General features: G+C 51.1%; 1 protein-coding gene across 3 annotated transcripts in view; it reads right to left on the bottom strand.

Annotated features, from left to right (window-relative positions):
- LOC119404956 (proton-coupled folate transporter) overlaps window positions 1-27696 on the bottom strand; it is a 121895-nt gene that overhangs the window by 84506 nt on the left and 9693 nt on the right. For 2 of the 3 annotated variants that reach the window (XM_049419133.1, XM_049419132.1), the window contains exons 1-2: window positions 8965-9206; window positions 682-1005 (exon numbers count right to left, since the gene is read on the bottom strand). In XM_049419133.1, coding sequence (XP_049275090.1) covers window positions 682-1005; window positions 8965-9015 — 375 coding nt within the window. In that variant the 5' untranslated portion in view covers window positions 9016-9206. Of the gene's footprint in view, window positions 1-681; window positions 1006-8964; window positions 9207-27696 lie in introns of those variants that run through there. The other variant, XM_049419135.1, reaches the window with a different exon arrangement.

Here is a 27696-nt window from a genome sequence, read left to right as displayed (position 1 = left end):
GCAACCCCATTTACAGGCGCTCGGCTGGCACGCCGGGTGACGGCTAAAGTCTAAAGACCGGCCGGAAACGAAAAACAAAGAGAACATTATCTCCTTCTTGCTCACTGTGTCCAGCAACAGTTTTTTTTTTTTAGTGCTTTCACTGTACTAATTACGTTTGCAGAGTTACGTTTGCGCAATCATGCGGGCACGCGAGTCCCTCGTTACCTTAGTTATATATGCATGTACAGTGCTCGGCGATTGAAACTCGATACTCGGAGCGCGTGGCTGATGGCAGTGAGAGTGACGGTGAGGGCAAGAGCATTCGTTACACATCGTGACCGCATCCGGTAGACAACCTTCTCTATCTCCTTTCGCACAAGCGAGCGAGATACGCAGGGAGGGGTATGACAAGGGGGCAAGAAGATACGTTTGGCTGATTTCCTGATAACATTGTCACAATTACAACCTAACATATCGCAGCCGATAGAGGTAGTAACTTGTCACGTACGCAAGCAGAAACCTCTACTTACACTGACACACTTAGCAACGACAATGTTTGCTACCTCTAAAGTAGAAAACGTTAGTGAAATGTAGTAAACGCGTAGGCAGTAAATGCTGCAGTTACTACCCTTTTTACTACCTCCTCCTTTTTAAGAGTGCACTCCATGCAGTTTTTGCGCTTTTGGTGGAAGCACGCACCTGGATGGGAGTCATGGTCATGAACCTCGAGAGGATGAACAGGGCGAGAAAGATCTCCAGCCTGACGAGCAGCACGGCGTCCACCACTCGGCGCCTCAGGGACGGCGGGCCGCCGCCGCTGATGTCTTCGACCCGCGTGGTGGTATCCAGGATGCCCGAGTCCACGCTGGGCTCCATGAGGGACCCGACCTGCCGACTGTCGCCTCCGGCGGAGTCGCCGGATGCCTGGCTCTGGAAGGGCGAGGGCTGGGCTCCGACTCCGTTGCTCCCGTGCTGGCTCATTTCGAGTGTTGGGATGAAGACGACTCTCTCACGGCCTTCGACCTGCAAAGAACGACAGTAAACGGATGAACGAACGAACTAATGTATGAATGAAATTCATTTACACGTAATCGTTTACGTTGCACAGGTGAGGTACACTAAGGGTAAGTTAATAAACTGCACCGAGGGCCGAGCGTTAATTGGTGTATTCATGCGGGTGGTAGTGGCCAAGTACTGCACCTAGGTGGTCAATCCTTGCCTGCTGAGGGAGTGCATTACCGACCGTGGTCACCGGTATGAGGCTGTACACCAGGCCTCTTTATGCAATTTCGTCAACACGCGGACTTTTCTCCCAAATCCGATGGGGAATCAGGCGGCACCGGGATTCAAACCACGGACCTTTCGCATGCGAGGCTGATGCTCTAGCTCTACGCCATCGCTAAGATAATCAAACAGACTAGATTCCAGGTGTAGGCAAGCGCCCGAGGGGGAGGCAACACGTGGCCGTGCAGCAAGCACAGTATATAGCGGGTTGATTGGCCAAACATGGGAGAGGCCTCTGCCCTGCAGTGGCCGTAGTCATGCTGCTAATGATGGTGGCGAATAAATTGCACAATCTCGTCTTCGCCGTATATAGTCTATTATACTGCTTTGTGGTTAGTTTAGTTATGTGCTAGACCACATTTTCCGGTTTATGGACGATTTTATCTGACATTCATGGGCTCCGTCATCGTTAGCTTTCACCCGTGACTTCTCGGTTGCGCGTGTCGTAACGTCGAATTCATCCGCACAGTCGTTTTGATTCGTACTGGTCTATTGTACACAGTACCGTTCACTTAGTTGTTACAGATACAAAACGGCAACGCTGATAGCCCAAGATGGCGGCACTTCCAACACATTCGTAAAACGATCTATAAGTTCGCAAAATGCGACAACCTTGCTTCTTAAAATACCGAATATACTTTTTTTATGCCGCGTTGTACGCGTATACATCACCTGTTGGCAAACACTTGCGAACGCAAATTCAGCTCAAGCCCGCAGTCGTCTCGAACGAAAACTGTGCTCGCTTGACAACGTTCAGGAGTGGGGCCAAACTCCAAACAGCCGTCTTCGTTGAACGTGCTCAACGTATACTCGGCAAGGCGAACCAAAAGCCTGGAAAGCGCCAGAGGCTGTTAGCTAACGGCGGCCATGCCGCTAATCCGAGAGTCAACAGGCAGCGCTCATCACATCTTATCGCCACCGATGCCCACGGCACAAAAAGCGAGTTCATCAAATGAAATACGAAGAAAACAAAAACAAGGAACGACCTCTGTATCTGCGACTCTTGTTTGTTAAAGCGGCGCAGTTCAGGTGCAGGCATGCGCCGTCATCAAGAAGTTTGCAAATGCGCGGCAATTTTCGCCTCTTTCCGCGCGTATCCTGCCGTTACGGCGGCTTTGCACGCGGCACGGCAAGTGCGACATCACCGGATCCTTTTACCGAGGTATACGCAAAGCCGAACTGCGTCGCAAAATCGGGGAATATATTATATAATAACTCCTGGGGTTTTAGGTCCCAAAACTACGATACGATAATAGGAAGTTTTCGAATAGCGTACGCAAAGCTTTGCGTTGGCTTTTCGCGCAACTGCGCATGCGTCGTACGCTAACCGCTTGCGGGCTCCCGTTAAGTGACGGAAATAGCGGGCCGCAAACGCCAACGCTAACTTAGCGTACGCTATTCGAAAGCTCCCTAATGAGAGACGCCGTAGCGGAGGGCTCCGGAAATTTCGACCACGTGGGGTTCCTTAACATGCGTCTAAATCCAAGCACACGGGCCATAGCATATATTTGCCTCCATCGAAATGCGGTCTCCACAGCCGGGATTCAATCCCGGGACCTTTGGGTCAGCAGTCGAGCCCCATAACCGCTACAACAATAAGGGAACAGGGGACACTACTTTGTTCCCTTATAGTCAGTGATTCAGTCTAACGGAGTACGTAACCATTTTCCGCATTGAAAGAGCTCTATTCAAACAAGAACGCCAACTTGAAATGTCATCGCATTCCTTACGATTCGGGCGAACGCCTCTACAACGAACGCCACTGTAACGAAAGAACCCGTACAACGAAGAATATTCTGTACGCCAAGGCCTTACTGCGAGCGTCACGGTGCGCACCCTTAATAACGAAGTAACATGTATAACAAAGTGCATGAAGGCCTCGAATAGCTCTTCGTTATAAAGGCGTTTTACGAAATGGTTTTCTGCATTATTCGTGCGGAGTAATATAGATTCCATGTGAAACTGCATACCCAATGCGCAACAAAAATACGGAAAAATGCTGTTTCCAGAATGAATATGGAACGTACCGATGGGCGAGGCAAAATCATGGGCTGCATGCTTCAGAAGCAGCGTCTGCTCAATTTCACTTATGCGCAAAAAAATATTACTACGCATTTGAAAGCGTACATTTAAGTTCCAAATCAACACATCTCTTACATGCTAGAGACACGTGTGCTTGGATTTAGGTGCACGTTAAAGAAAACCCCAGGTAGTTGAAATTTCCGGTGTCCTCGACGACGGAGTCTCTCATAATCATCAATAGCGTAGCCAGAAATTTTTTTTTCGGGGGGGGGGGGGGGAGGAAGCGAACCCCTCAACCCCCACCCCCAGGCAGCACCAACCAGTGTTAATCCCATCGTGTTTTTTGACGTAAAACCTCAGCAGTTGTCATACATATCTTACAAAGTGGCCAAGCAAAATTATGCAGACTGGCGCCTATGAGTCAAGAGTGTTGTGAACACACCTACAATTAATTCCATGACCTATCCAGCCCGCAGGGCTCTCGGAGCAACAAATCTACAGGCGCTCAAACCACCGCCAGAGAGCTCCACACGTCTCGATCCGAAGCCTCGGACGTGGATAACGTCATACCCCATAAATCAGACGTTGACAGATTTTTTAGATGCAAAATGGCGTTGGCTCTCACACGTAAGAAGCCATTCCACACATTTTTTTTAGACAATCAAATATTAAACGCGTTAGCATTTCTATGCCAACTCAACGAGACAGCGGTCCGTCCAACCGTCTCTCTGTCACGTAAGGCGATCATCGTCTTGAAAGAAAAAGAGCAAAATGAATTTTCTTGACGCAAATGAAGTCAGACCTTCACGCTCCCAATGCAAGTGTCTTAACCACTGAACTACACACTCACTTTCTTTTAACAGCGATGTTGTTTAAGCCGGCCGTAAGAACTTTGGTGTGTACAAATGCGTACAAAAAAGTATCATCATGAACGGGTATGTGCCACAGAAATTGGGCAAATCCCACTACTCACCGCTGGTCCGCTAAAGATGAAGGCAACAGACGGGCGGCAAACACCAATTAACATTTCCAGACAGACGTAACCTTAGAAAAGCTTTAATAAACCATCGCGATTGAACCAGTGATAAATACCGTGGCCGTACGCTTCAGCTTCGCTGAAGCGTCTGTACGGAGTGCTTCAGCGGTGCGTACAACGAGAGAATACTAGAAACGGGAAAGGCAACGGCGGCTGCGAAAAGACGCCGAAGTGATGGAAGCCGTGCGCGAGCGACGACGTGCCCGTAGATCTATGGGAGGTGCGAACGCTCGGTTTCGGCGCGAGTTTCTGTGTCTGGAGTTTGGACATCCGCGTCGTGTCTGTGACTGTCTGTGGTTTAACTCGAACCTCTCTGCGCTGAGAAGCAACCTAGAAACAAGCTAGCATCACCTGGCTAAAGCCTAGCAACAACCTCGAAGCAACCTAGCATCAGCTATAGCTAAAGTCTAGCAACGACTGAGAAGCAACCAGATTAGACTTAAGAATCGTCCAGCTTCGCTACATGTTTCAAGCTTTGCGCGACTTAATGCAAGCTTTGCCATTTTCTCTTTATTGCGGGGCGACACACCTAAGTATGCAGAACAAGAATATGCCTGATATGTCTGAACCGTGAGAATGGGTCGTACACACGGTGCAAAACAAAATGTAAAAGGAGAATATGAAGGCTTCGTTGAATTTCGTGGTGGTTAAATGAAATCCCTCTCTAGAACATGCTGTAAGCTGACATGAAGGATTGTACACATCAGGGAAAATTCCTGACTTTGCGAAAGTTTCAATGCCAAACACGAGTTTCGGTGGTCTGGTATGCGCCTTCCCAGGCACTCACGAACGCTATAAAAACGACGAAAGACGCCATGTATATGCCGCCCAGTAACGCACGGGGCATAAGGCTGCAACCTGAAATAACACACTATAGGCTTCCGTATCAGTCAGACATCTCCCAAATCAGCCGCGGGTGCTAGCGGTCATGGTGCTGACTGCTGACCCGAAGGTCGCAATTCGAATCTCGGCTGCGACGGCCGCATTTCGATGCAGGCGAAATGCTATAGAGGCCCGTGTACTTGGATTTAGGTGCACGTTGAAGATCACCAGATGGTCAAAATTTGCGGAGCCTTCCACTACGGCGTCCCACATAATCATTTCCTGGTATTGTGACGTAAGACCGCAGAACACCCTATAGAACCATCTAGTAAAACTTCAAGATCAAGAAGGGAGCCGACGGATGGATACACGTTATAGGTTTCAAAACAGGAGAAAGTGCCTCAGATCAGGCTGGCCGACGTTTCGATAGGGGACCTATCTTTGTCAAAGGCGCCTTGTCATCCCTGGCGTGTTAGATTTAAAGGGTTAGTGATGACGTCATGTCCAGTGGTGGCGCGTCTGTTGCTGTTGGTAATTTCTGCCTGGAAAGAACTTCCATAGAAGATTCTTCTTGAATTTCTCGCCGCATTTCGATGGAGGCGAAATGCTAGAGGCCCGTCTACTTGGATTTAGGTGCACGTTGAAGATCACCAGATGGTCAAAATTTGCGGAGCCTTCCACTACGGCGTCCCACATAATCATATCCTGGTATTGAGACGTAAGACCACAGAACACCTATAGAACCATCTAGTAAGACCTCAGGAATTATTGCATTATTAGACAACTTCCACAGAAGATTCTTCTTGGATTTCTTGCCGCATTTCGATGGAGGCGAAATGCTAGAGGCCCGTGTACTTAGATTTACAGTACACGTTGAAGATCACCAGATGGTCAAAATTTGCGGAGCCCTCCACTACGGCGTCCCACATAATCATATCCTGGTATTGTGCCGTAAGACCACAGAACACCTATATAACCATCTAGTAAAACCTCAGGAATTCTTACATTATTAGACAACGTCCACAGAAGATTCTTCTTGGATTTCTCGCCGCATTTCGATGGAGGCGAAATGCTAGAGGCCCGTCTACTTGGATTTAGGTGCACGTTGAAGATCACCAGATGGTCAAAATTTGCGGAGCCCTCCACTACGGCGTCCCACATAATCATATCCTGGTATTGTGCCGTAAGACCGCAGAACACCTATATAACCACCTAGTAAAACCTCAGGAATTCGTACATTATTAGACAACTTCCACAGAAGATTCTTCTTGGATTTCTCGCCGCATTTCGATGGAGGCGAAATGCTAGAGGCCAGTCTACTTGGATTTAGGTGCACGTTGAAGATCACCAGATGGTCAAAATTTGCGGAGCCCTCCACTACGGCGTCCCACATAATTATATCCTGGTATTGTGACGTAATACCACAGTACACCTATAGAATCATCTAGTAAGTCATCAGGTATTATTTCATTATTAGACAACTTCCACAGAAGATTCTTATCGGGTTTCTGTTCTTCCTTCTTTATGCGGGAGAAGGTACGCTGTACGCTGCCTAGGGGTTCATTCACTGCAGGTTCATGTTTAAAATTGACGCATATAGAAAACCAAGCGTTTAGTACACCTATAGAATCATCTAGTAAGTCATCAGGTATTATTTCATTATTAGACAACTTCCACAGAAGATTCTTATCGGGTTTCTGTTCTTCCTTCTTTATGCGGGAGAAGGTACGCTGTACGCTGCCTAGGGGTTCATTCACTGCAGGTTCATGTTTAAAATTGACGCATATAGAAAACCAAGCGTTTAGTCTTCCGTCACCACCCAAGAGGCACGCCGCAGAGTTCATTTTCTGTAACCCGCTAAGATGCGCCAAGTAAGTGGTGCGCAGGATCAAATTTATTTCATTTGCTTAAGTTAAAATTCGCGCGAGAAAATTGCCAGAAATTTTCATACAAACGCTGCCTTAAACTTTTATGTAAGCATGCCGTATTTTCAAAAAAAAAAAAGACTGGCATTCATCTCACATGAACTATACTCGACATTCGACACAGTTTCAAACGCTCGAATATTTTTTTTTATTTTTTTAAACAAAGTTTTGCGTTTTCACTGCTGCAATTCTTCCCGATTACTACGAAGGCTCGCTGTATCTCAAAGGCTACTAGGCCCCTAAGCATCAGGGGCGTAGCCAAGGGGGGGGTTTGGGGGGGTTCTAACCCCCCCCCCCCCCCCCCGAAATTTTTCAGTTTTGCTACACGCGCACATACAAACACACGCACGATCATACATAAAGTATGGTTGAACCCCCCCCCCCCCCCCCACCCGAAAAAAATTTCTGGCTACGCCCCTGCTAAGCATACAAGTTTCCTAATATGCACCATTCAGGAAGTTGCCTGCTGCTCACGATCGACGACGTTCGAAACTAATTGTAAACAATGTAGACTCAGAGAGCGATTATAAAAGTCTTCTTGCGTAGTCTAAAGACTGTCTGTAGACTTTGCCAACCCCGCTGTCGGAAAACAAGAGTGCAAACTCGGCCTTGGTTCGAAACACTGCTGGTAAAACGCAACAAACACACGGACAGAGAGGGACGAGAACACATGCGCGTGTGTTATCTACTTATGTGTGTGTGTTCGCCTCGCTTTAGTAATAGCAGGCTGTGGGAGGATTATGGACCCGAACAGACCAAAGGACATGATTATGAGAAAACGAAGTGCTGTACAGAAAGTCTATGGAATGTGCATAGATTTCATTAATTTGTATCTATAAGATGATGTACATACGTTGCCTTATTTTATTAATCGCCGTTGAGTATCTGTACGTGTTACAAATCTAATAATAATATCTGGGGTTTCATTATGAGGGACGCCGGGCTCCGAAAATTTGGACCATCTGGTGTTCTTCAACGTGCGCTGACATCGCACAGTACACAGGTCTCTACCATTTCGCCTCCACCGAAATGCATCCGCCGCGGCCGAGATCGAACCCGCGACCTTCGGGTCAGCGGCCGAGCACCGTAACCACTGATCCATCGTGGCGGACTACGTGTCACAAATCAAGTTCGACTCATCACTGTTTTATCAAGAACACGATGGCCTATACTTCGACGGAAGGAAGGGTGGTTTTGGAGGGGGCCTCTAACCTGTATTTTTCAATCCAGAGCAGCTTTCAAGGTTTCCTCCACGGTACCGAAATGAAATGAACGAAACGGCACGCGTTATTGAAGCACATAGATTCAAGAACGATTTCCCTACGTTCGTTCGAATGCTTTCCTGTACATAGTAAATTATTTTCCGTGAATATCAGCGGACCTGTGCACCTTAAACGATTCTCTTAACAGCCGCTCATTTCTGCTACTGCGCCACTCAGAACAAAGGTCGATTTTTAAGATTCCTTAAGTATGAACCAACTCACCCAAGCATCCGTTTTAGCTAAGTCGATTCTCAAGTAGCACAATCCGGTACATCGACTGCTGACTGACACTACGGCGAACAAGGAACACCCAAACGACGACGGCAACAGCAATGACGAGGGCTGCAACAACGACAACTGCGACGACAACGACGTCTGACACGACGGACTTCGCAGACCCGCGCGACCGTTCCACGTGTGGGGGACACTTGGAACCTTCTGTTAGACCCTTCTGTTACGGCGTCGTCCTCCAAACAAGAAAACAGTCACGATGCCCGCCACAAAGGCTACTAACTGTGTCGATCGGTGGATAATTAAAGCATACGTGCCTGTTAATAGACACCGTGCGTAACGCGAACACCTCGCGGTGGCCCACAAACTCGGCAGAGGAATGGAAGCGAACGGAACTCACCGCGTCCTTGTTCAATGCTGGCGCGTTCCACTCTGGCTCTCCCCTCTGCATAACCAGTCAGGCGGCTATATTTCGGAAGGTTCAAAAGCCGCTTCCTGTGACGCCGCGGAAATTGGCAGTCTCAGATAGGAGCGGAACAACCCCCCAAGATCGGATCCCCTCCCTCTTCTAGCTCCGTTTTACGAGCGCGCGAAAGACATACGTTGGCGCGCTGGCGTTAATTCTCCTTATACTCGACTCGCCAGGCACCCGCGTCGAAACGCAATAAAAGCCACGGACGCGGCAAACAACGTGTGCCGGGGAAACTAATCGGTACACACGCGGGGGCTAAAAGCGGTGGATAGCAGCAGGGGCGAGATGGGGCTGATAACGGCCGCGAAGATATCGACAGCCGGCCGCGTGTTCCTGCTGATTGCAGCTCCGGTCGAGCCGCGTGAAGCTAAGAGCCCCGATGTGTTGGTGGGCAGGGCAACTAAAGAGCACGTGGTGTAAGTTGTCGGCAAGCGGGTACACGCGACTGTTTCTGAACCTTCGGACGTAAGACAGTTTTGAAAAAGGGTTCGTAGCGTAAGCGTTGCCTATGTACTACGTGCTATTCGGCAGTTTTAAAATAGTGTACGCAGAGACATCGCTCTTGCCCGCCGTGGTGTTCTATAGCGGTTATAATGCTCGACTGCTGACCCGAAGGTCGCGGGATTGAATACCGGCCACGCCGGCCGCATTTCGATGGAGGCAGTATGCTGGAAGCCCACGGGCTTAGATTTAGGCGCACGTTAAAGCACCTCAGGTGATAAATTTTCCGAGCTCTCCATACGGCGTGATTCTGAGAGACGCCGGGGTTAAGGTGCTCGGCTGTTGACCCGAAGGTCGCGGGTTCGTTCCCTCCGCGGCGGTCGCATTTCGGTGGAGGCGAACTAGTAGAGGCCCGTGTGCTGTGCGATGTCAGTGCACGTTAAAGAACACCAGATGGTCGAAATTTCCGGAGCCCTCCACAACGGCGTCCCTCATAATATCTGGGGTTTTACGTGACAAAACAACGATATGATTATGAGGCACGCCGTAGTGGAGGGCTCCGGAAGTTTTGACCATCTGGTGTTCTTTAACGTGCAATGACATCTCGCAGTACACGGGCCTCGTCCCTCATAATGGTATCATGGTTTTGGGACACAAAACCCCAGATATTGTTATTATTAGAATCCTATCGTGGTTTTCGGACGTACCCCCCCCCCCCCCCCCCCCCCCCCCCCCACACACACACACACCCAATTGGTATCAGAGATAGCGCTCTTTAGGTACGACACGTTATTTTAGTAACTTAACGTGGATACCCAAGAGGATAGCGTATGACGCATGCGCAGTGGCGACGAACTCTAATGCAAAGCTTTGTGAACCCTATTCTAAAGCTTCCAATTTTCGTGCTTCCAGTTTCCAATTTCCGAGCCAATCAATGAAACTGGCAAACTAGCGACACTTGCGCAACACCAATCAGAACAGGTCTTTCCCTTTCGTTCATATTTTGGCGGTGGTATGACCTCATACGTGACTTGTATACTTAGATCACGTGACTCTCCCACGTGTGACGTCATCCGAAACTTCTGCTATGGCGCTCTTTAGGATATGGAAACGTGACACACACGCACACGTAGAGCATCCTCTGATTCACAGCTGGGCTATCGCGACGCAATACTCACTCCTTGCGGATGGACAGAGGAAACGACAACGTCGCCGAGATTGTAGGCATTCGATGGAAACTGTGAAGGACCTCTCTTATGTTTTCTGCTCGGCAGAAAGACAGACAGAGAGCGAGTCTGTCAAAAGCATCAGTTGCAGCATAGTGACAGCATTTAGCTTGTTAGAGCATGTTCATGTTGGCAGTTCAAAGCAGGGTGTCGGAACGAAATGTTTTTCGTTTCGGTTTTAGTTTCGTTCCACCGCAAAAAGTTCCGTTCCGTTTCTGTTCCGGAACGAAAAAAAAAAAACGTTCCGTAACGGTTCGTAACGGTTTTTTTCTTTTGTATGAAAATAAAGTGTGAAAAAGGTAAGGCAATCATAAAAAAACATTGGATTTGTGATGTAGTTACTTGCCCTCCTCTTAAGAAAGTGGGACAAGGGTAAAACACGTTCATCAGAGGTGCGGAAGTAACTGTACCACGTATTCCTACCAACCAGCACAAACCAGTATTCAGTTCAAAGTCATAGTATTTGTTTTCTCACAAGACAAATACAATTTTTTTTAGTTGGCTTAATGCTTTGTGTCAAGGGAGTGAGCACGATCTCAGAAGCAGCACGTCATTGAGTGTACTCTCTTATGTGCGAGACCACTGTTCTGATAAAAAGATAGCCAGGCCTGCGTGAAACACGCAGCACAGTCACAGCAAAAGCTAGAAGAGCGGACTTTGTAGAGCCCGTTGTTATCTCTTGGGGCAACTAATACAAGTACACATGCAAGGTACCCACCACGTCATAAATCGTCGCTATTTTTCTGAAGTAGCGAAGTTCCCACTATGCCATTTTTAGTCATTCTTCGGAGAATCGTGGTACCCGCTACACATCTGCAAGGCATTATCTGCAATTTGTGCTGTGGCTGATAATGAAGAATTATGGCTGAGCACTTTGCAGTGGGTGGGAAGGAGTGTTGCGGAATAGGCGCCCCCATTCCATTCCAATTCCATTCCAGGGAATTGGAACTTGTCGCAATTCCATTCCTTTCAATTCCTCGGAATGAAAAAAACTTAGCCCATTCCCGCTCCGGGAATGGCCTGGCAGTTCGGTTCCATTCCTGTAATTCCTCAACGTAGGAAAGGCATCTTGATAGCTTTATCGAGTTAAGAATGAACGCCCCGTAAAGCTGATGTCATCAGATGCATTAAGAACTGCAAAAGTACGCAAAACACGTTACCAAGGTCGAGGGATAATGGCATGGTGACATATCTCGTGCAGTACAACCAGCCTACTAATTCCCATAGGGGCAGTTCTCCCGCTACCTATAGTATTTGCGTGGTCAACATGTTTGAACGAATGGTGGTGTTTTGATATTGTTTAAGGATAAATCTGTTAATGCTAAAATGACGACATAGTGTATTTTTATGCTGACAAAAGCGCCTTTGCACCGAATACGGAACACTGGGCCGCACTGCCCGTCAGCATTCACGCTTGTCAAGCGCGCCTCGCAAGCATGGATTGGGTGAGGAGAACTTTCTGTGTTCGCCTGTGCGCAGGTATGCAATGTCTTCCTTGTCGCAAAGGTTATTTACGTGTGTCAGGTACTAAACTGCTCGTGAGATAAAGATCAGGCTGTGCATAAAGTATTCGCCACTTTCGGGTGGGGGATCAATGGGAACCAACACGCAGGGGTAATTTGTTTCTCCCTTCGGTATCTGCTGGGATAATGCATTTGTTTTTACACTAACTTATGCCTCTGTTTGTAGTAGGCCCGTTGCTTATAAATGTACCGTGCTTGTAATCAGCCAAGCTATCTTAAAAATACTGCTTTAGTGTTAGTTTGCGAGGCTCTGACTCACTAACGTTTGAAGTTTGAAAAAGAGCACGTAGAAGAAAACGTCCTCTATTTTCGGAAAAAGACGTAATTCCATTCCCATTCCATTCGGTGCAAAAGGAGCTTAATTCTATTCCCATTCCATTCCTCCGAGCGTTGTCCCCATTCCATTCCGGGGTCGCGAAAATGTGGAATGATTCCGGAGTCATTCAAATTCAGGAGTGGCAACTCCGCAACACTGGTTGGAAGCATTAAACCACACACTCTTGCGCTATTAGCATTGTGTGATGACTGGTTGTTATTTTACTCTTCTGCCACGCTATCTTACATATGTTAACAAGATTCCTTGCCCGACATGACTCCTGTATAGAGTATTTTTGCGATGGAGTTATAAGCACCAGCGTGACACTGTAGTGGAAGGCCGACTGCCACGCAGAGGGCGCGGATCCAGAAATTTGTTTCTCATTTAATTTTTTCTTATATCACGCGATAGCGGTCACATACACCGGCAGCAGCGGACAACTATGGCGCCAAAATCGGCTGTTGTGATCTCATAACAGCTTTCGCTGTAACAAACTTCAGCGCCGAGAATGCCCTCTCCACTTTGGCCTGATTGACAGGCGCGCAAAAGTCCACTTGCTTAATATAAACATCTCTCGTTGCCACTGTTTTCGTTTTTCGCACAATTTCAACATATCTTTGCTGTGGAATTCCTGTGTGAGGTACGCGCATACCCTGAGATATGCTTACATTGCATGAGCTCAGTTGTTCCAGATTGCGAAATTTTCTCGTGAACCGAAAAACGATCGAAAAAATTTCGGTTTCACTCCGGAACGAAATAATAAATAAAGTTTCGGTTACGTTTTCGTTCCGGTCAAAAATATCGTTTTTTTTTTTCGTTTTTCGTTTTCGGTTTTCGTTCCGTTCCGGCACTCTGGTTCAAAGTGTACAGAGTAGATAGCCTTGGAGCTTATATAACAATCAAGTGAAGTTATTTCTCTTTCATGTGAATTTAGGCAGTACAGTAGCGTTTATAGCTCACATTACCAGGCTTTCTCCAAAGGCAAACACTGCCGGCTCTGCCTTTTCAACGTAATGCAGTGTTCTTTGTTTGTTTGTTTTTTCGTACTACGCAGGCTATTGTAAATATTGCCTGCGAGGGATGGCGCAATATGTGGACCTTCACCGGCATTACTTCAAGAGGAGGACGTTACTTGCGCGAGCGAGCTATAGCCACATAATTTGCTCATTGTCGAAAATTTTCTAATTCACCTTCTATTTAATTTGTTTACGACACACGTTACAATTAACGAATTCACAAGACGTATTGACAAGGCCCACACACTTCGAACAAATTTTCAAAGCGACATTAACTTAGATATGTTTATCCCCAAAACGGATGGACGTTCCACTCACTTTTGTGTGTGGAACGCGGCCAGTACTTGGTCGTTGTAGGGCCGGGCTTGAGTTATGTCGCAGAGCGTCATCGCCTTGGTGCCGGGAATGGCTGGCGCGGACGAGAAGTGGCGTTCTCCTGGAAGCCATCTCGACCGCCCGAAACTCGTCTCCGTTAACTGAGGCCTTCCTTTGCCCCAATACTAACAAATCGCACAGTCGGCTGCACCCCCCCCCCCTACCTACTAAATAACAGCGTGCGTGAGAACCTGCCGCTGTTTACAGGAATGCGAGAGCCACGATCTGGCAGACTCGCGTGGGAACACGAACCACGGGCGGAGTGCGGGGGTGGGGGCAGTTGGAGAGCTGCGTAAGCAGCGAGGAGGGGCTCAGCGCCATCCATGCCGGGCTATACTGTTCTCTCCTTCCCCCACTTTTGTTTTTCGACTCTAAACACCGCACCACGGAGCGCGGAGAGGCAGTCTGGGTCGTAACCACGCTGTGGTAGGACGGCGAGGCTCTTTACTGGCGCATTTCCTCACAGCGCCCTGGGCTCTAACACCAAACGAGGTGTAGAAGAGTGAGGGCCTGTTCATTACACCCTCTGTCAAGTGGAAATTAGTTTTCCCGTTTGTAACTGCAATAGCCCTGTACAATTATAATACAGTTTGTTAGTAATTGTGCTACGCCTCCTGTCAAATACTTCACCCCCGCCGAGCTACATCACCAGGATCCTCGTCCGTCAACTTCACGGGAGGAAGGGAACCTTTACTGGCGCAGTCGAGACAGGATTCGGCATCTACCACTTGTGAGCGAAGATCACCAAGCCACCAGGTGACGGGTCACGAGATTCCCGCAAGAACTGGGAGCAGTTCATCGAGGCCGCCTGCGGCAAACGACTCGCCTGAACACTACAACAACAGTTCGACGGGTCGCAGCAGGCATCGACGACGGCACTGGTGAGCGGGATTTCTTGCGTTTCGTTGAGGTGGCGGTGGCTCAAGTGTTAGAGTGGTGTATGTATGAAATAGGAGCGTAATGGCGAGCGGTGGGGCAGAGGAAGGTCACGTAGGCGACAATCTTGAGCAAAATGCCGGAGCGCCAGAACCGGCAGAACTGGCAGTACGACGCCTAGAGCTGCAGTTTGAGTTGCAGAAGATGCAACTCCAGCTGCAAGTTATGCAGCTTGAGTCGCAGGAACGCATTGCGCTTAGGCGAGCCGAGTTGGAGATGGCGGGTGGCGGGCGGACCCCTTCGAGCTTAGACTCGAGAGAACGAGGGCGCTCAGGCCTAGACCCTGTCGCTCAATGCAGCAAGGTTCTCAAAAGCCTCAAGCTTCCGTGCGATGCGGACGTACCTCTATGGTTTGATGAGGTGGAAAGAGTGTTCAGTGCGTACAATGTACCATTGGAAAGCCGCGTTCACTTAGTGATGCCAGCGCTTACGGAGCGGGTGAGGTACTTGCTTCGAGGACTCAGCGAGGCCGAGTGCAGTGATTACGACGCGGTTAAGGCGGCTGTCCTCAATGAACTCAAGCTTACTCCTTCTGAGTATCTCGATCGGTTTGAGACGGCCGCAAAAAGAAAAGATGAAACATGGGCGCAGTTTGCTTCACGTGTCGGGACGTATTTTGACTATTATTTGCACTCGAGAGAGGCGAAAACGAAAGATGAGGTCATACAGCTAGTTGTCGCCGACCGTATCAAAGCTAGCTTAAGTTCGGAAGGTTTAGAATACGTACGCCTACGCGAAGGCGAGAGCTGGATGAGGCCGGCTGAAATATCACGCGTTCTACAAACTTTCGAGCAGGCGAAAGGCAAGGGCAGGGCGGCAAGGCAACAAATAGCTGCTACGCAGCAGGACAGGGACCCGTCACGACAAGGAAGCGGTGGCGGCAAAAAGCAGAACTGTTACGTGTGCCGAGGAGAAGGGCACCAAGCGAGAGATTGCCCCCGAACAGTCCAAAGCGCGGCGAACAAGCCAGAGAGACGGGCACGCGCACAGAAAGTGCAAACGGCAGAGCCGGAAAGTGACGATAGCCTCTTAGAGGACAAAGAAAGCAAAGCTTTGGTAGCTCGCGTAAACTCGTCGTTGTCGTCTGGAGAGGTACGAAAGTCTAAGTTGCAGGAAATCGAGCTAGAGTGTGCCGGCAAGCCCATAGTCGCTATCCTTGATACCGGCAGCGAGGTCACTATTGTTAAAGAGAGGCTCGTACCGGACGCAGTCCAGGAACCATCGGGCAAAATCAAGCTCGTTTCAGCTTTCGGCGATACCGTCGAGGCAAAGCTAGTGACCCTGTCCTTCAGCCTTGGGCAGACGGCGTTCGCAAATGCACCTGAAGTTGTACAAATCGTTTGCGCAATAACAGACAAGCTCACTGACGCTGACTGCCTACTTTCTAAAGAAGACTGGGAGCTGCTTACAGACATGAGAAAATACGCGGAACCGGCATGGGGCGCGGTTAGCGTAGAGCAAGACCAAAAAGGTGTGTCGGTAACCACACCGAAACAGGGCGAACCGGACGTTAGAGGTGAAGCGCCGGGTGAGAGTTACGCGCGCGTCAACGAGACTCGCTCGGACGAACAAACCGCAGTCGAACTGCCCACACCAGGTGAGGAGGCAACAGAAGCCGGCAGCGTCGTTGACACCGACAGAATCCCAAGCGAGCGAACCAAACTTCGAACCGCCCAGCTGGCGGACGCAGGTTTGAATAAAGCATGGGCAGATGCGAAGGCAGGGAAGTCGGGCATGTTTGTCTCAGACGGCCTTCTATACCACTGGGGCTCAATTGCCGGCGACAAAGTAAAACAACTTGTGTTGCCCACTGACAGGCGCGAGAAGGTACTGTTGCTGGCGCATGAGTCCCTTTGGGGCGGCCATCTGGGTCCAAAGAAAACAAAACTGAGGATAAAATACAGCTTCTTCTGGCCTGGCATAGAGGAGGATGTTAAGAAGCACTGCCGGACGTGTCATGGTTGTCAGGTTCGATCGGATAAGCACCTTAAAGACAGGGTACCCATAACACCGCTTACGAGGCCAGATCACCCTTTCCAGGTAGTGAATGTCGATGTAATCGGACCCCTTGACACACCCTCGGCCAGAGGCCACAGGTACGCGTTGTGCCTAGTAGACCTTTGCACGCGCTGGCCTGAGGTAGTGTGTCTGCGTTCCCTGACGGCCAAGGCCACTTGTGAGGCCTTGTTGTCCGTATTCAGCCGCACTGGAATCCCGGAGGTAATCTGTTCCGACCAAGGAACGAACTTCACGGCACAGCTCACTCAAGCGATGCTAACCAGATTGGGGTGCTCACCTCGGTTCTCCACGCCGGAGCACCCAGAAAGCAACGGTGCTGTGGAACGATGGAACCGAATCCTAAAGAATATGCTATTCCACGTAATGGAAAAAGACCCCAAGAATTGGGACAGGCTCGTTCCGTTCGTCTTATGGGCATACAGAGAGGTTCCTCATGACACCACAGGTGTTGCACCCTTCCGGCTGTTATACGGCAGAAATCCCTCCGGGCCGCTGGCTATACTTCAGCGCAGCTGGACAGGCGAGGTCCCCCTTCCCAACACATTGAGGGAGGAGCCCGCCAAATATCTGCAGCAGCTGCGGGAACAACTAGAGATAGCGGCAGAGGTGGCAGGGCTTACAGCAAGCGCTCGACAGGGGAGCTACGCGCTGGCATATAATAAGTCGACGCGTCGCAAGACGTTCAGTGTAGGAGATCAGGTCCTAGTATTTGACACGGATCGCGGTAGCAAACTGGCACCAAAGTGGCTGGGTCCCTTCAGTATAATCGCTCGCGAAAGGCAAAACTCATATCGAGTCGATAGCGGACAGCGAGCGAGCTCAGTGGTGCACGCAAACAGGCTACGCCCATACTATGCGAGGGTGAACCGTATAGGGGTCGTGTTTGATGATGACATAGAATTTGGGGACATTGAATATGTCCCCCGATGTGCGCCTTCGGGCACACCTTCCGTACCCGTTGACACGCAGCGACTGGTGCATTTAGATAGCAAACAGCGGGAGGACATTTCACGTGTGTTTGCGAAGTACTCCGATTTGTTTGACAAAACGCCAGGAGCCGCAGAAGTCGGACTACACAGAATCGAGTTAGAGGAGGGGTACCGACCAAAGCGTGCATTTCCGTACCGCGTACCTGAGCTCCTGAAGCAAGAGGTTAGCCGCCAGACAGAGGAACTGTTAGATCTTGACCTGATCTACCCAACAGAAAGCGAACACGCTCACCCCGTAGTTTGTGTCGGAAAGAAAGACGGGTCGGTCCGCATGTGTATCGATTACCGGGCACTGAACGCCGCTACACGCACCGACGCTTTCCCTATGACGCCACCGCAGGAGCTGCTAATGAGGGTAGGCCGCGCTAATTTCATTACCCTGGTAGACCTGCGTCGCGGGTATTGGCAAGTACCGGTCGCCCAGGAGAGTCAGCATCTTACAGCTTTCGTGACGCATGACGGCCAATACGCTTGGCGTGTTATGCCGTTCGGCCTAAAGAACGCGGCAGCCACATTCCAGCGCATGATAAATACATTGCTCTCGAGACACCAAGCATATGCGGCTGCATATTTAGACGACATCGCCATTTTCTCTTCTTCGTGGCAAGAGCATGTAAGGCATGTTGAGGTCGTCTTTGGACTGCTCCGCGAGGCTAAGCTGAAAGTAAGCGCTGAAAAATGCCAGGTCGCGCAGGCGCGTATACGGTACCTTGGACATGTCGTGGGTGGCGGGACTCATGGCCCGGACCCGGAAAAGCTTGCCGCGATTAAGGATCTAGCCCCACCTACGACGAAAAAACAGCTGCGTAGCTTATTGGGGATGTGCGGCTACTATCGTGGCTATGTAAAAAACTACGCCGCAGTGGCCGCCCCGCTGACCGCCTTGACGAAGCGAAGCGTGCCAAACCCGATACCGTGGGAAGAAGACGCACAGATCGCATTCGCGGAACTAAAGAGATCGCTCTGCGAGGCGACCGCACTGACCACTCCCGACATCCACAAGCCATATTGGCTATTCACGGACGCTTCCGAAGTGGCTGCTGGCGCCTGTTTAGCGCAGATGAGAGACGATGGCCAGGAAAGGCCGATAGCGTTCGCCAGCCACCGTTTCAGTCCAACTCAGGCCCGCTGGTCGACCATTGAGCGCGAAGCGTTCGCCATCATTTGGGCGTTGGGTAAATTTGACACATGGGTGTTCGGGGCGGAGATACAGGTAGTATCCGACCACAACCCTCTGTCTTACTTAACGACCAGCACGCCTCATGGAGCAAAACTAGCAAGGTGGGCACTAGCTTTGCAGCGCTACAATGTAATCGTAACCCACCGGAAAGGCTCCAGCAACGCTAACGCAGACGCACTGTCACGCGTCCCCAATGCAAATTGGGACGACAGCCGCGAAAAGGCTTGAGCCATGGCCGCACCAGCGAGCGTGAACGTTCCCGCTCACCTGCAAAGGAGCGCACGTACTGACCGCCTGGCGAACCCGGATGCTGCCTAGACGTTGCCTCCATGCACGGTGTCAGAGGAACTTTCTATCGTACCCCACGTTCCTGGTGTATCCCCCTGGATAGGCTTGCGAGCCGCCAGAGGTTAAGACAATTTTCTTTGCCACCTACGGTGCCGTTGTACGACGTGCTCTTTTCCTCATATAGCCAAACATGCGGTACCTGTGCAATTGACATTATTGTGAATAATTCCACGAACTTGCACGCGAGTGACTCGCATCGTTACGGCGGCAGCACGCTACAACTAGCACCGTTCACATTAAGACTGTTGGCATGCTGTTTCGTATTGTGGACTCGATGTTACCTTTGTGCATGTTTTCTTTTTATTGTACTTTACTTTACCTCTTTGTCTGTTTGGCCCTGAGACTGTATACGCTGGGCTTGGATGCGAACAAAAACGCCTTGCGATTCAGCTGTATGGAGGCAGGCTTCCCTTGTGCCATGTCCCGGCCTCTTATGTTTAGACTAACTGAACGGACTCAAAGCTCAGTTATCCTCTTAGGGGGAACGTGTAGGGCCGGGCTTGAGTTATGTCGCAGAGCGTCATCGCCTTGGTGCCGGGAATGGCTGGCGCGGACGAGAAGTGGCGTTCTCCTGGAAGCCATCTCGACCGCCCGAAACTCGTCTCCGTTAACTGAGGCCTTCCTTTGCCCCAATACTAACAAATCGCACAGTCGGCTGCACCCCCCCCCCTACCTACTAAATAACAGCGTGCGTGAGAACCTGCCGCTGTTTACAGGAATGCGAGAGCCACGATCTGGCAGACTCGCGTGGGAACACGAACCACGGGCGGAGTGCGGGGGTGGGGGCAGTTGGAGAGCTGCGTAAGCAGCGAGGAGGGGCTCAGCGCCATCCATGCCGGGCTATACTGTTCTCTCCTTCCCCCACTTTTGTTTTTCGACTCTAAACACCGCACCACGGAGCGCGGAGAGGCAGTCTGGGTCGTAACCACGCTGTGGTAGGACGGCGAGGCTCTTTACTGGCGCATTTCCTCACAGCGCCCTGGGCTCTAACACCAAACGAGGTGTAGAAGAGTGAGGGCCTGTTCATTACACCCTCTGTCAAGTGGAAATTAGTTTTCCCGTTTGTAACTGCAATAGCCCTGTACAATTATAATACAGTTTGTTAGTAATTGTGCTACGCCTCCTGTCAAATACTTCACCCCCGCCGAGCTACATCACCAGGATCCTCGTCCGTCAACTTCACGGGAGGAAGGGAACCTTTACTGTCGTATATAGTTCGCGGTAGCCGTGGAGCGAGCGCAGCCCCGAATGACTGATTGGCCGCTCGCAAGATTCATAAAGCTCTTTTCTGACAAAATGTAAGGCGTTTTAGTTTAGTGTATCACCTATTTATAACGAAGGCCCTGATATTATTCAGTTAAAGAAGAGGAAATCGCGAGCTCAAGCGACACGCTGCGTATAATGTTATCGGTTTCATGCACTACAGAAACACCGACGGATATTATATACAAGCGAAATAGCGCGAGTTTCGACAGAAAACAGACACTAACATTTCACTAACCTGCGCGGCCACAGAAAACTTCGCGGTGGTGGTGGTAGAAACATTTATTGCCAGTGTGTGAACGTGGGGGCCGAGCCCCCTACATGGCACGTGGGTGCTCCCTCACTGTGATGAGGCACCCTTACAAAGCGAAGGAAAGCCCCTGAGGCGCAATCCTCTTCATGGCGCAGGAGATGATCCGGCGCTGCTCGAAAGCAGATGTGCTGGTCATGATGGACTCCCAGTAAGACACCGCCACAGCCGGTGATGGGGGATGAGGGAAGGTGGGGCATGTGAGGAGGATGTCTAGGAAATCTCCTGGTTTGCCGCAAAGTTTGCATGAACAGAAGAATTGGTCTGGGTATCGGGCGTTTAGTAATATGGGGTATGGAGCAGTTTGAGTTTGTAGGCGTCGCCAATGTGCGGCCTGTGCTATGGTTAGGATGGGGGGGGGGGGGGGCTGTATGCTCTTCGTTGGTCCCGATAGTACGACAGAATCTCTCGAAAAGAGAGCAGGCGCTCCTCGGCCTGTGGAGGGGGCTCCATGCCCGGAATGTGAGACCTCGAGCTAGGCAATGAGCCTCCTCGTTGCCAGGGAGGCCGGCATGTGCTGGCGTCCAGACGAGTGTTATGGAACGCTGGGGTTGCCAGAAGCGTAGTAGGCGAGCAGCGGTGCGGGAAATGAAGCCATTGGCATAGTTCAGAATAGCAGATTTTGAGTCGCTTATGATTGTGGAGGCAGATGTAGAGACATATGCAAGCGCGATGACTGCCTCTTCTGCCTCTGTGGAGGAACTGGTGATGATTGAGCACGACGTTAGAAGCTTTGCCTGACTGTCAGCTACCTCCAGGCCATACGGGATCCTGACGAGTATTCTGCTGCGTCCACGTAGACCACGTCATGGTCCTCGCTATACTGTTTCTCGAGGGCCCGAGCTCTTGCCTTTCTGCGTTTCTCGTCTCGTACAGGGTGCATATTCTTCGGGATGGGGGGTACGTTGAGGTGAGAGCGGAGGTTAGAAGAAAGAGGGACCCCGTCGGGTGAGTGTGTAATTGGAGTTAAGTTTAATTGGGACAAGAGAGTGCGCCCAGCCACTGAATTAGACAGACGAGATCTTTGTGCCGTAAAGGTGGCTTCCGCGAGTTCCTCAAGTGTGCTATGTACACCTAGTTTGAGGAGTCGGGCATTGGTTGTGCTGGGTGGAAGTCGTAGAGCCGTTTTCGTGCAACTTCGTATTAGCGCGTTAACCCGGTCTCTCTCCTTCTGTCGGAGCGGTAGGTAAGGGAGGGCATATGTGGTGCGGCTTATGATGTAAGCCCGGGTGAAGCGAAGCGTGTTTCGCTCGCGTAGGCCAGTCCGACGGTTCGCGATGCGGCGATTCAGTCGAGTGGTCTGCTGAGCGTGTGTTTGGAGAGTCCTTATGACTTCTCCGTGTGCGCTATGCGAGTAGAGAACTAGCCCTAGCACACGAATTTTAGAGACTGGTGGGATGACCTAGTGTGAAAGAGATGGGGGGAATGACTGAATTACATTGCATCGGGCGGTAGAGAAAGAGCTCTGATTTGGAAGGGGAACAGGCAAGGCCACGCTCCCGTACATTGTGTCAATGGTGGTCATTGCCAGTTGTAGGTTTTCTTCTATTTCGGCGTCACTGTCGTGGTTTGCCCAGACAGTGATATCATCGGCGTAGAAGCTGAAATGGATGTCGGGGATCTGAGCCAGCTGTAGGGGCAGGTCAAGAAGCGCAATGTTAAAAAGCAGAGGGGAAAGAACTGCTCCCTGGGGTGTACCTCGTGCGCCAAGCGTGATGCCTGGAAGGCTCTGGTCGACAAAGGTAAGTGTGGCTGTGCGGTAGCTGAGGAAGTCTCGGACGTAGTTGTACGTCTTTGCACTGACTCCCAGAGTTACAAGGTTCTGTAGGATAGCTGAGTGTATAACGTTGTCAAATGCCTTAGTGAGGTCTACACCTAGGATAGCTCTGGTGTCACAAGTTTTAGAGTCGAGAATATGATGTTTTAGTTGTAGGAAGACGTCCTGTGTGGAAAGCCCAGGACGAAATCCAAACATGCAAGTGGGCATGAGATTCTTGCCTTCTAGGTACTGGCAAACTTCGCGGAGCCGAAATGTGTACGCTGTGTGACATCCTTGGCAGCACGACTTGCTCAGGGTGCTTCACCACGTATTTTCACGAAAACTTCGCGTCTCGCACGAAAGAATCAAATGTATCTTGTCACGGACGGCCCGGTTTGTTCACGGATTCACGCAACATGCAAAGTCGTAGTGTTTCCAATCAACGCGTTGACAATCGGGCTAGCACAGCCAGCACAGACGAACTACAGGGGGCGGCTGCCGGTGTGTCGTCTGCTAACATTCCTCCTGACATCCGCTTGGTGGCGTGACAGTCTATGGGCAAGTAAGGCGGGACAGGTGGGCAAGGCGCTTGTTCCGATACACCAGCCTGACTAGAATAAGGACACAGTGGACTGCACGGGTGTACACCCTACACCGAAAGTTTGGTTTCTTCGCGAAACTCGTGAAGGCAAGCAGGGAGTGCGGATGGGCCCGTGCCGTTCAAGAACAGGTACGGGAGGAAGAGAACGAGCAGTGGCGGAAGGCGATGCGTTCCAAGGCAACCTTGACGGTATATCAAAGTTACAAGAACGAAGTAGAAAAGGAGCGCATGTACGACAACAATGGTGATAGTGGCCTTCCATTCAAAGCGCGGGCTGGGGCACTACGAACGCTTGTGTACCGTCGCCGATTCGGCGAGAATACCGACAACACGAGGGCGATGTGCCGGGTATGCGAGCAGGAAGAAGAAACTATCTCCCACTTAGCGCTACGCTGTACGTGTTTGGGCCCACGCCAGCGAGAGGGCACCACACTCTTCGAGGCACTGCGGTTTGTATACACAAATGACCCGGGGCCACCCGCAGGCGATGGAGCGGCTGGTGCAGTGAAGCATGCGGCAGTACGGACTACCAAAACAAGGCTGGTGCAGTGGTGGCGCCCTACGCAGCGGTAGTGATTTACATGGACAAAAATTGAAGGCGTGCAGACTAAATATACGAACTGGTACGGTGTGTGTACGCCTGTGGAGTGTTTTAGTTTATTTACTCTTTAGGTTTTTTATTATTTTTTATTTTTTGTTCTCTGGCTAGGGCAAATTAATCTTGGCCGCCCGATACAAAGAGATCAGCCTCAAACCACCATCATCATCATCATCATTGCGAATAGTAAACTGTTGCTAGAATATGCCGACTTATAATATGCCGATCATTGCGCCAGAGCGTCAATTTCGTTGTTCGGCAGATCCCACAATGCGTGGGGATATGTCGAACAATTTATTACTCTTTGCATCCATCGCGATTTTTCGCTCACGGACAACGCAGATTTTTTGCGCCCAGCGACGCCGACACATTGGAATTTCTGCGACACAGACTCTTTAACGCTATAGCGTTAAAAAAAGAAATACGCAAAAGTGGACAGGTAATTTTATGGAGACATCGTCCAGCAACCATGAAATACGTATTATTCCAAGTGCTACGAATCAAATCAGAAAACAGATGGCCGCCAGCAAATGCAGCTAAGACGTGTAGCCCGTTGAGCTCGTAGAGGGCGACAGCAGGCCGGTGGGTGTCGCAGATGTCGAGGTGCTGTAAGCGGTTCCCGGAACCCGGTACATAGTCGTGCGTGTATAGGACGTCGACTGGGGCATCTGGGACGACAACTGGCGCCATGCTCCAATCTCATTGGCCAGCTGCGTCTCGACCTGTATCAGGCGTCTGATTTTGTCCTCCGCCTGGATGAGGCTGTCGAAGTACGCCTTGTCCGAGGTGGTGTCAAGCGTTCGGTACTGGGCCAGCTCGTTGGCCAGCTGGCTCTCGAGGTTGATCAACTGCCACAGTTTGTTTTCGGCTTCGAACACGTTCTGCATGGCGTTCTCCCCCAGCAGTCCACCTTGTTGGATAGCCTTGCGAGCCATAATGACCTCGTTGGAGGCTTGGATCACCCTCTGCACCAGCTCACGGATCCGATTTGACACTTGCATGGTGTGCGAGTCATTCTGGTTCGCCCTGGACGGTGAGCCCTCCCTTATGGCACGGACACTTCGACAGAGCCAGCCCCAAAGTGAAGGACCGTCATCGCAGCCGCTAGTGCGACGCCTACCCCTAGATCTCTGCCTCTGGCGGCGACGTGGTGGGTCGTCGGATTCTGACAAGTCATCGTATTCGTCGAACTCGTCGTCGTAAGAGTCGTCGTAAGACTCGTAAGAGTCGTCGTCGTAACGGTCCTGACCCTGCCGCACTGCACCCTGGGCGTAGTCGGACGACAAGGAACTGAGGGAATTGAGGATGTCATCGACTGAGTCGGCGATTCTCTGCAGGCTCTCCTCGCAGCTTTTGGCGAAGCGCTTGTCACTCGACGAGCTCTGCTTCACCTCAACAGCTTGCACGTGAATCTGCGGCGATGGAGGCGGCGGCGGTTCTGGTGCCTTCTGCACAGGCTGCGGAGGCACAGGTTGCGGAGGCTGTGTCGGCTGTAAGGGCTCGGCTGGTGGCTGCTGTGCTATTTCTGTTTGCACGCCTTGCTCGGGCCGGTTAACGATGATGGTTGTCTGGGAGAGCATCCGGGGCTTGCTCGGTGGAGGATCGAGCGGAAGATCGAGTGATAGCTCGTCCTCCTCGTCATCTGGCTCCTCCTCCTCTGCCTCGACGCCCACGTCGCTGACCTCTCGAAGGAAACTCAGGTCCGCTCGTGCGATTATGTCGAATTCCAGAGGCAAGCAAGGAGGCGGCGTGAAGCATTGCGACTGTAGGACGGAATAAGTAGGCGCAGGAAAAGCTGGTTGCTGGCAGTACACATCTTCTTCAGGCGGCATCATCTCTTCGTGGTAGTGCGGCACATTGTCCGTGATCAACTCGATATGCTGCTCGAAATGAATGCAACGTGGTCCCATATCTGGCAGGGGCCCGTAATCTGCGATTGCATCACGGGGAGGTCCAGCCATGCTCATCCTGTCAGGTGCCCTCGTTTCAGAGCGGGGCCTCTCCCAGATGACTTCGGGGCGGGACTCTTGTGGCCCGGGGCACAGGTCGGTAGTCCTCGTGCACACACCATGATCATCAAACCGAGATATCGAGGCGGTCACCACGTGCGTATTAGGTTCACTGTACTCAGGCAGCTCCACGACTATCTTTTTCGGCTCTTTAGAAGGCTTCCCTTTCACGCCTTTCTTTTCCTTAACATCGACCGCAGCACCGCCTTCTTTTCCCACATCAAGCTTTTCCCGTTCATATTTTTCTGGTCGAAGGTCGGACACTATTTCTGACGTCAGGTCCGCTTTGCTTCCAAGTATTTCGTCTATAACTTTCATCTGCAGCCGGTTTATTTTACGAAGGCGGTTCTTCACTTCTTCGGCCATGCTTGTGCTTGAGCCAGGTGGGCAGTGGTTCTGCAATACACCCCTGGCTGATTCTAGCTGACTAAGTAGCTTGAGTTTTTTATCAATATCGGAGACTGGTGTTTCGCTATCTTTGTCGGTCCCTTCCTTTCTCACATCCGCCATTGAAGACTTGGATGGAGGCCTGGACGGAAGCCTGGATGGAAAATGGCCAGGCTTTTGGTGAGACTGCGATGTGCTGTCAGCATTATAAAGAGCTGTGAATTGCTCCGCCTTGAGGGGTTTGTGTTCCTTTCCAAAGTGAGAGCCTTCAGTCACGGGGCCGATAACACCGTGCATTCCGGTTGTCATCATGCCTGTGGGCGTGTCGAAGCGCTCCTGCATGGCGAACGTGCGACTCGTGGATGCCGCTTGGGAAGCCATCATCGTCGCTCGCATTTGCTCTGGAGTCATGGTTAGAGGCATACCAGGGACATGCATGCCAGGCATCATCCGAGGCATCATGCCTGACATGGCATGCATTCCGTACAAGGCTTGGGCATCACTGTGCTTCCGAGCTTCTTCTCCTTCCTTCTTTTTCTTCTCTTCATCTTCCTTCTTCTCTTCCTTCCTGTTCTTCTCTTCTTCCTCTTCTTTCTTCTTTTTCTCCTCCTCCTCCTTCTTAGCTTGGTCCTCTTCTTTCCGCTTCTTAGCCAGCGCGGAGTCCCTCTCGCTATCTTCGAGCAGCGCTTCCTTTGGTGCGACAGCCTTGGCCAACGCCAATTCGTTCTCGCAGACCTGCTGAAACTTCTTCAATCCTTCACTCCTCAGCTTCGGGTTGTTCTCGCCGGCCAGCTGGTCGAAGTACTGGATCTTGAGGTCGATGTACTCCTTAAGCCTGTTTTTCGAGACGGTCCTGTTGGCCAGGTCGACTTCCTCGTCGCTCAGCTTGCGGAACATGTCGAAACTGTGGGCGCGTTCCTCGTCCTTGCCTGAGCCCATCATGCGATCCCACTCGGCCAGCTTCTTTGCCATCAGGTCTTCGAACATTTTCTTCTGCGGGCTCTCGGGTGCTGGTGGTGGTGGCGGCAGAGGCGTCGGCAATGGCGGTGCAGCGGCGCCTGGCGGCGGGGGTCGGCGCGCCGTGTCCTGGCGACGCCCGTCCGGGCGTGCCCCGGCCTGGGCTACCGCGGCCACCCCGGCCAGGGCTGACGCCTCGCGGCGGTGGGCCTCGGGGAAACGGGCCCCGGCCAGGGGGCAGTCTTGGCGGCGGTCTTGGCGGCATCCTCGATCACGCGCTCATGCTGGACGACGGCTCATCATCTCGGCAACCCCGGCTCCTCACCAGCGAGGGCGGTACAGTGTTCTAGAACACTGCAGAGGGCGGTCAACCAAGCCAATGGTGATGTCGATGATGCTTCGAGCTA

This window comes from Rhipicephalus sanguineus, chromosome 9 (assembly GCF_013339695.2).
Source record: "Rhipicephalus sanguineus isolate Rsan-2018 chromosome 9, BIME_Rsan_1.4, whole genome shotgun sequence".
Lineage (NCBI taxonomy): Eukaryota > Metazoa > Arthropoda > Arachnida > Ixodida > Ixodidae > Rhipicephalus > Rhipicephalus sanguineus.
The sequence above is the reverse complement of the archived record's forward strand: the minus strand, read 5'-3'. Positions and strand labels throughout refer to the sequence as shown.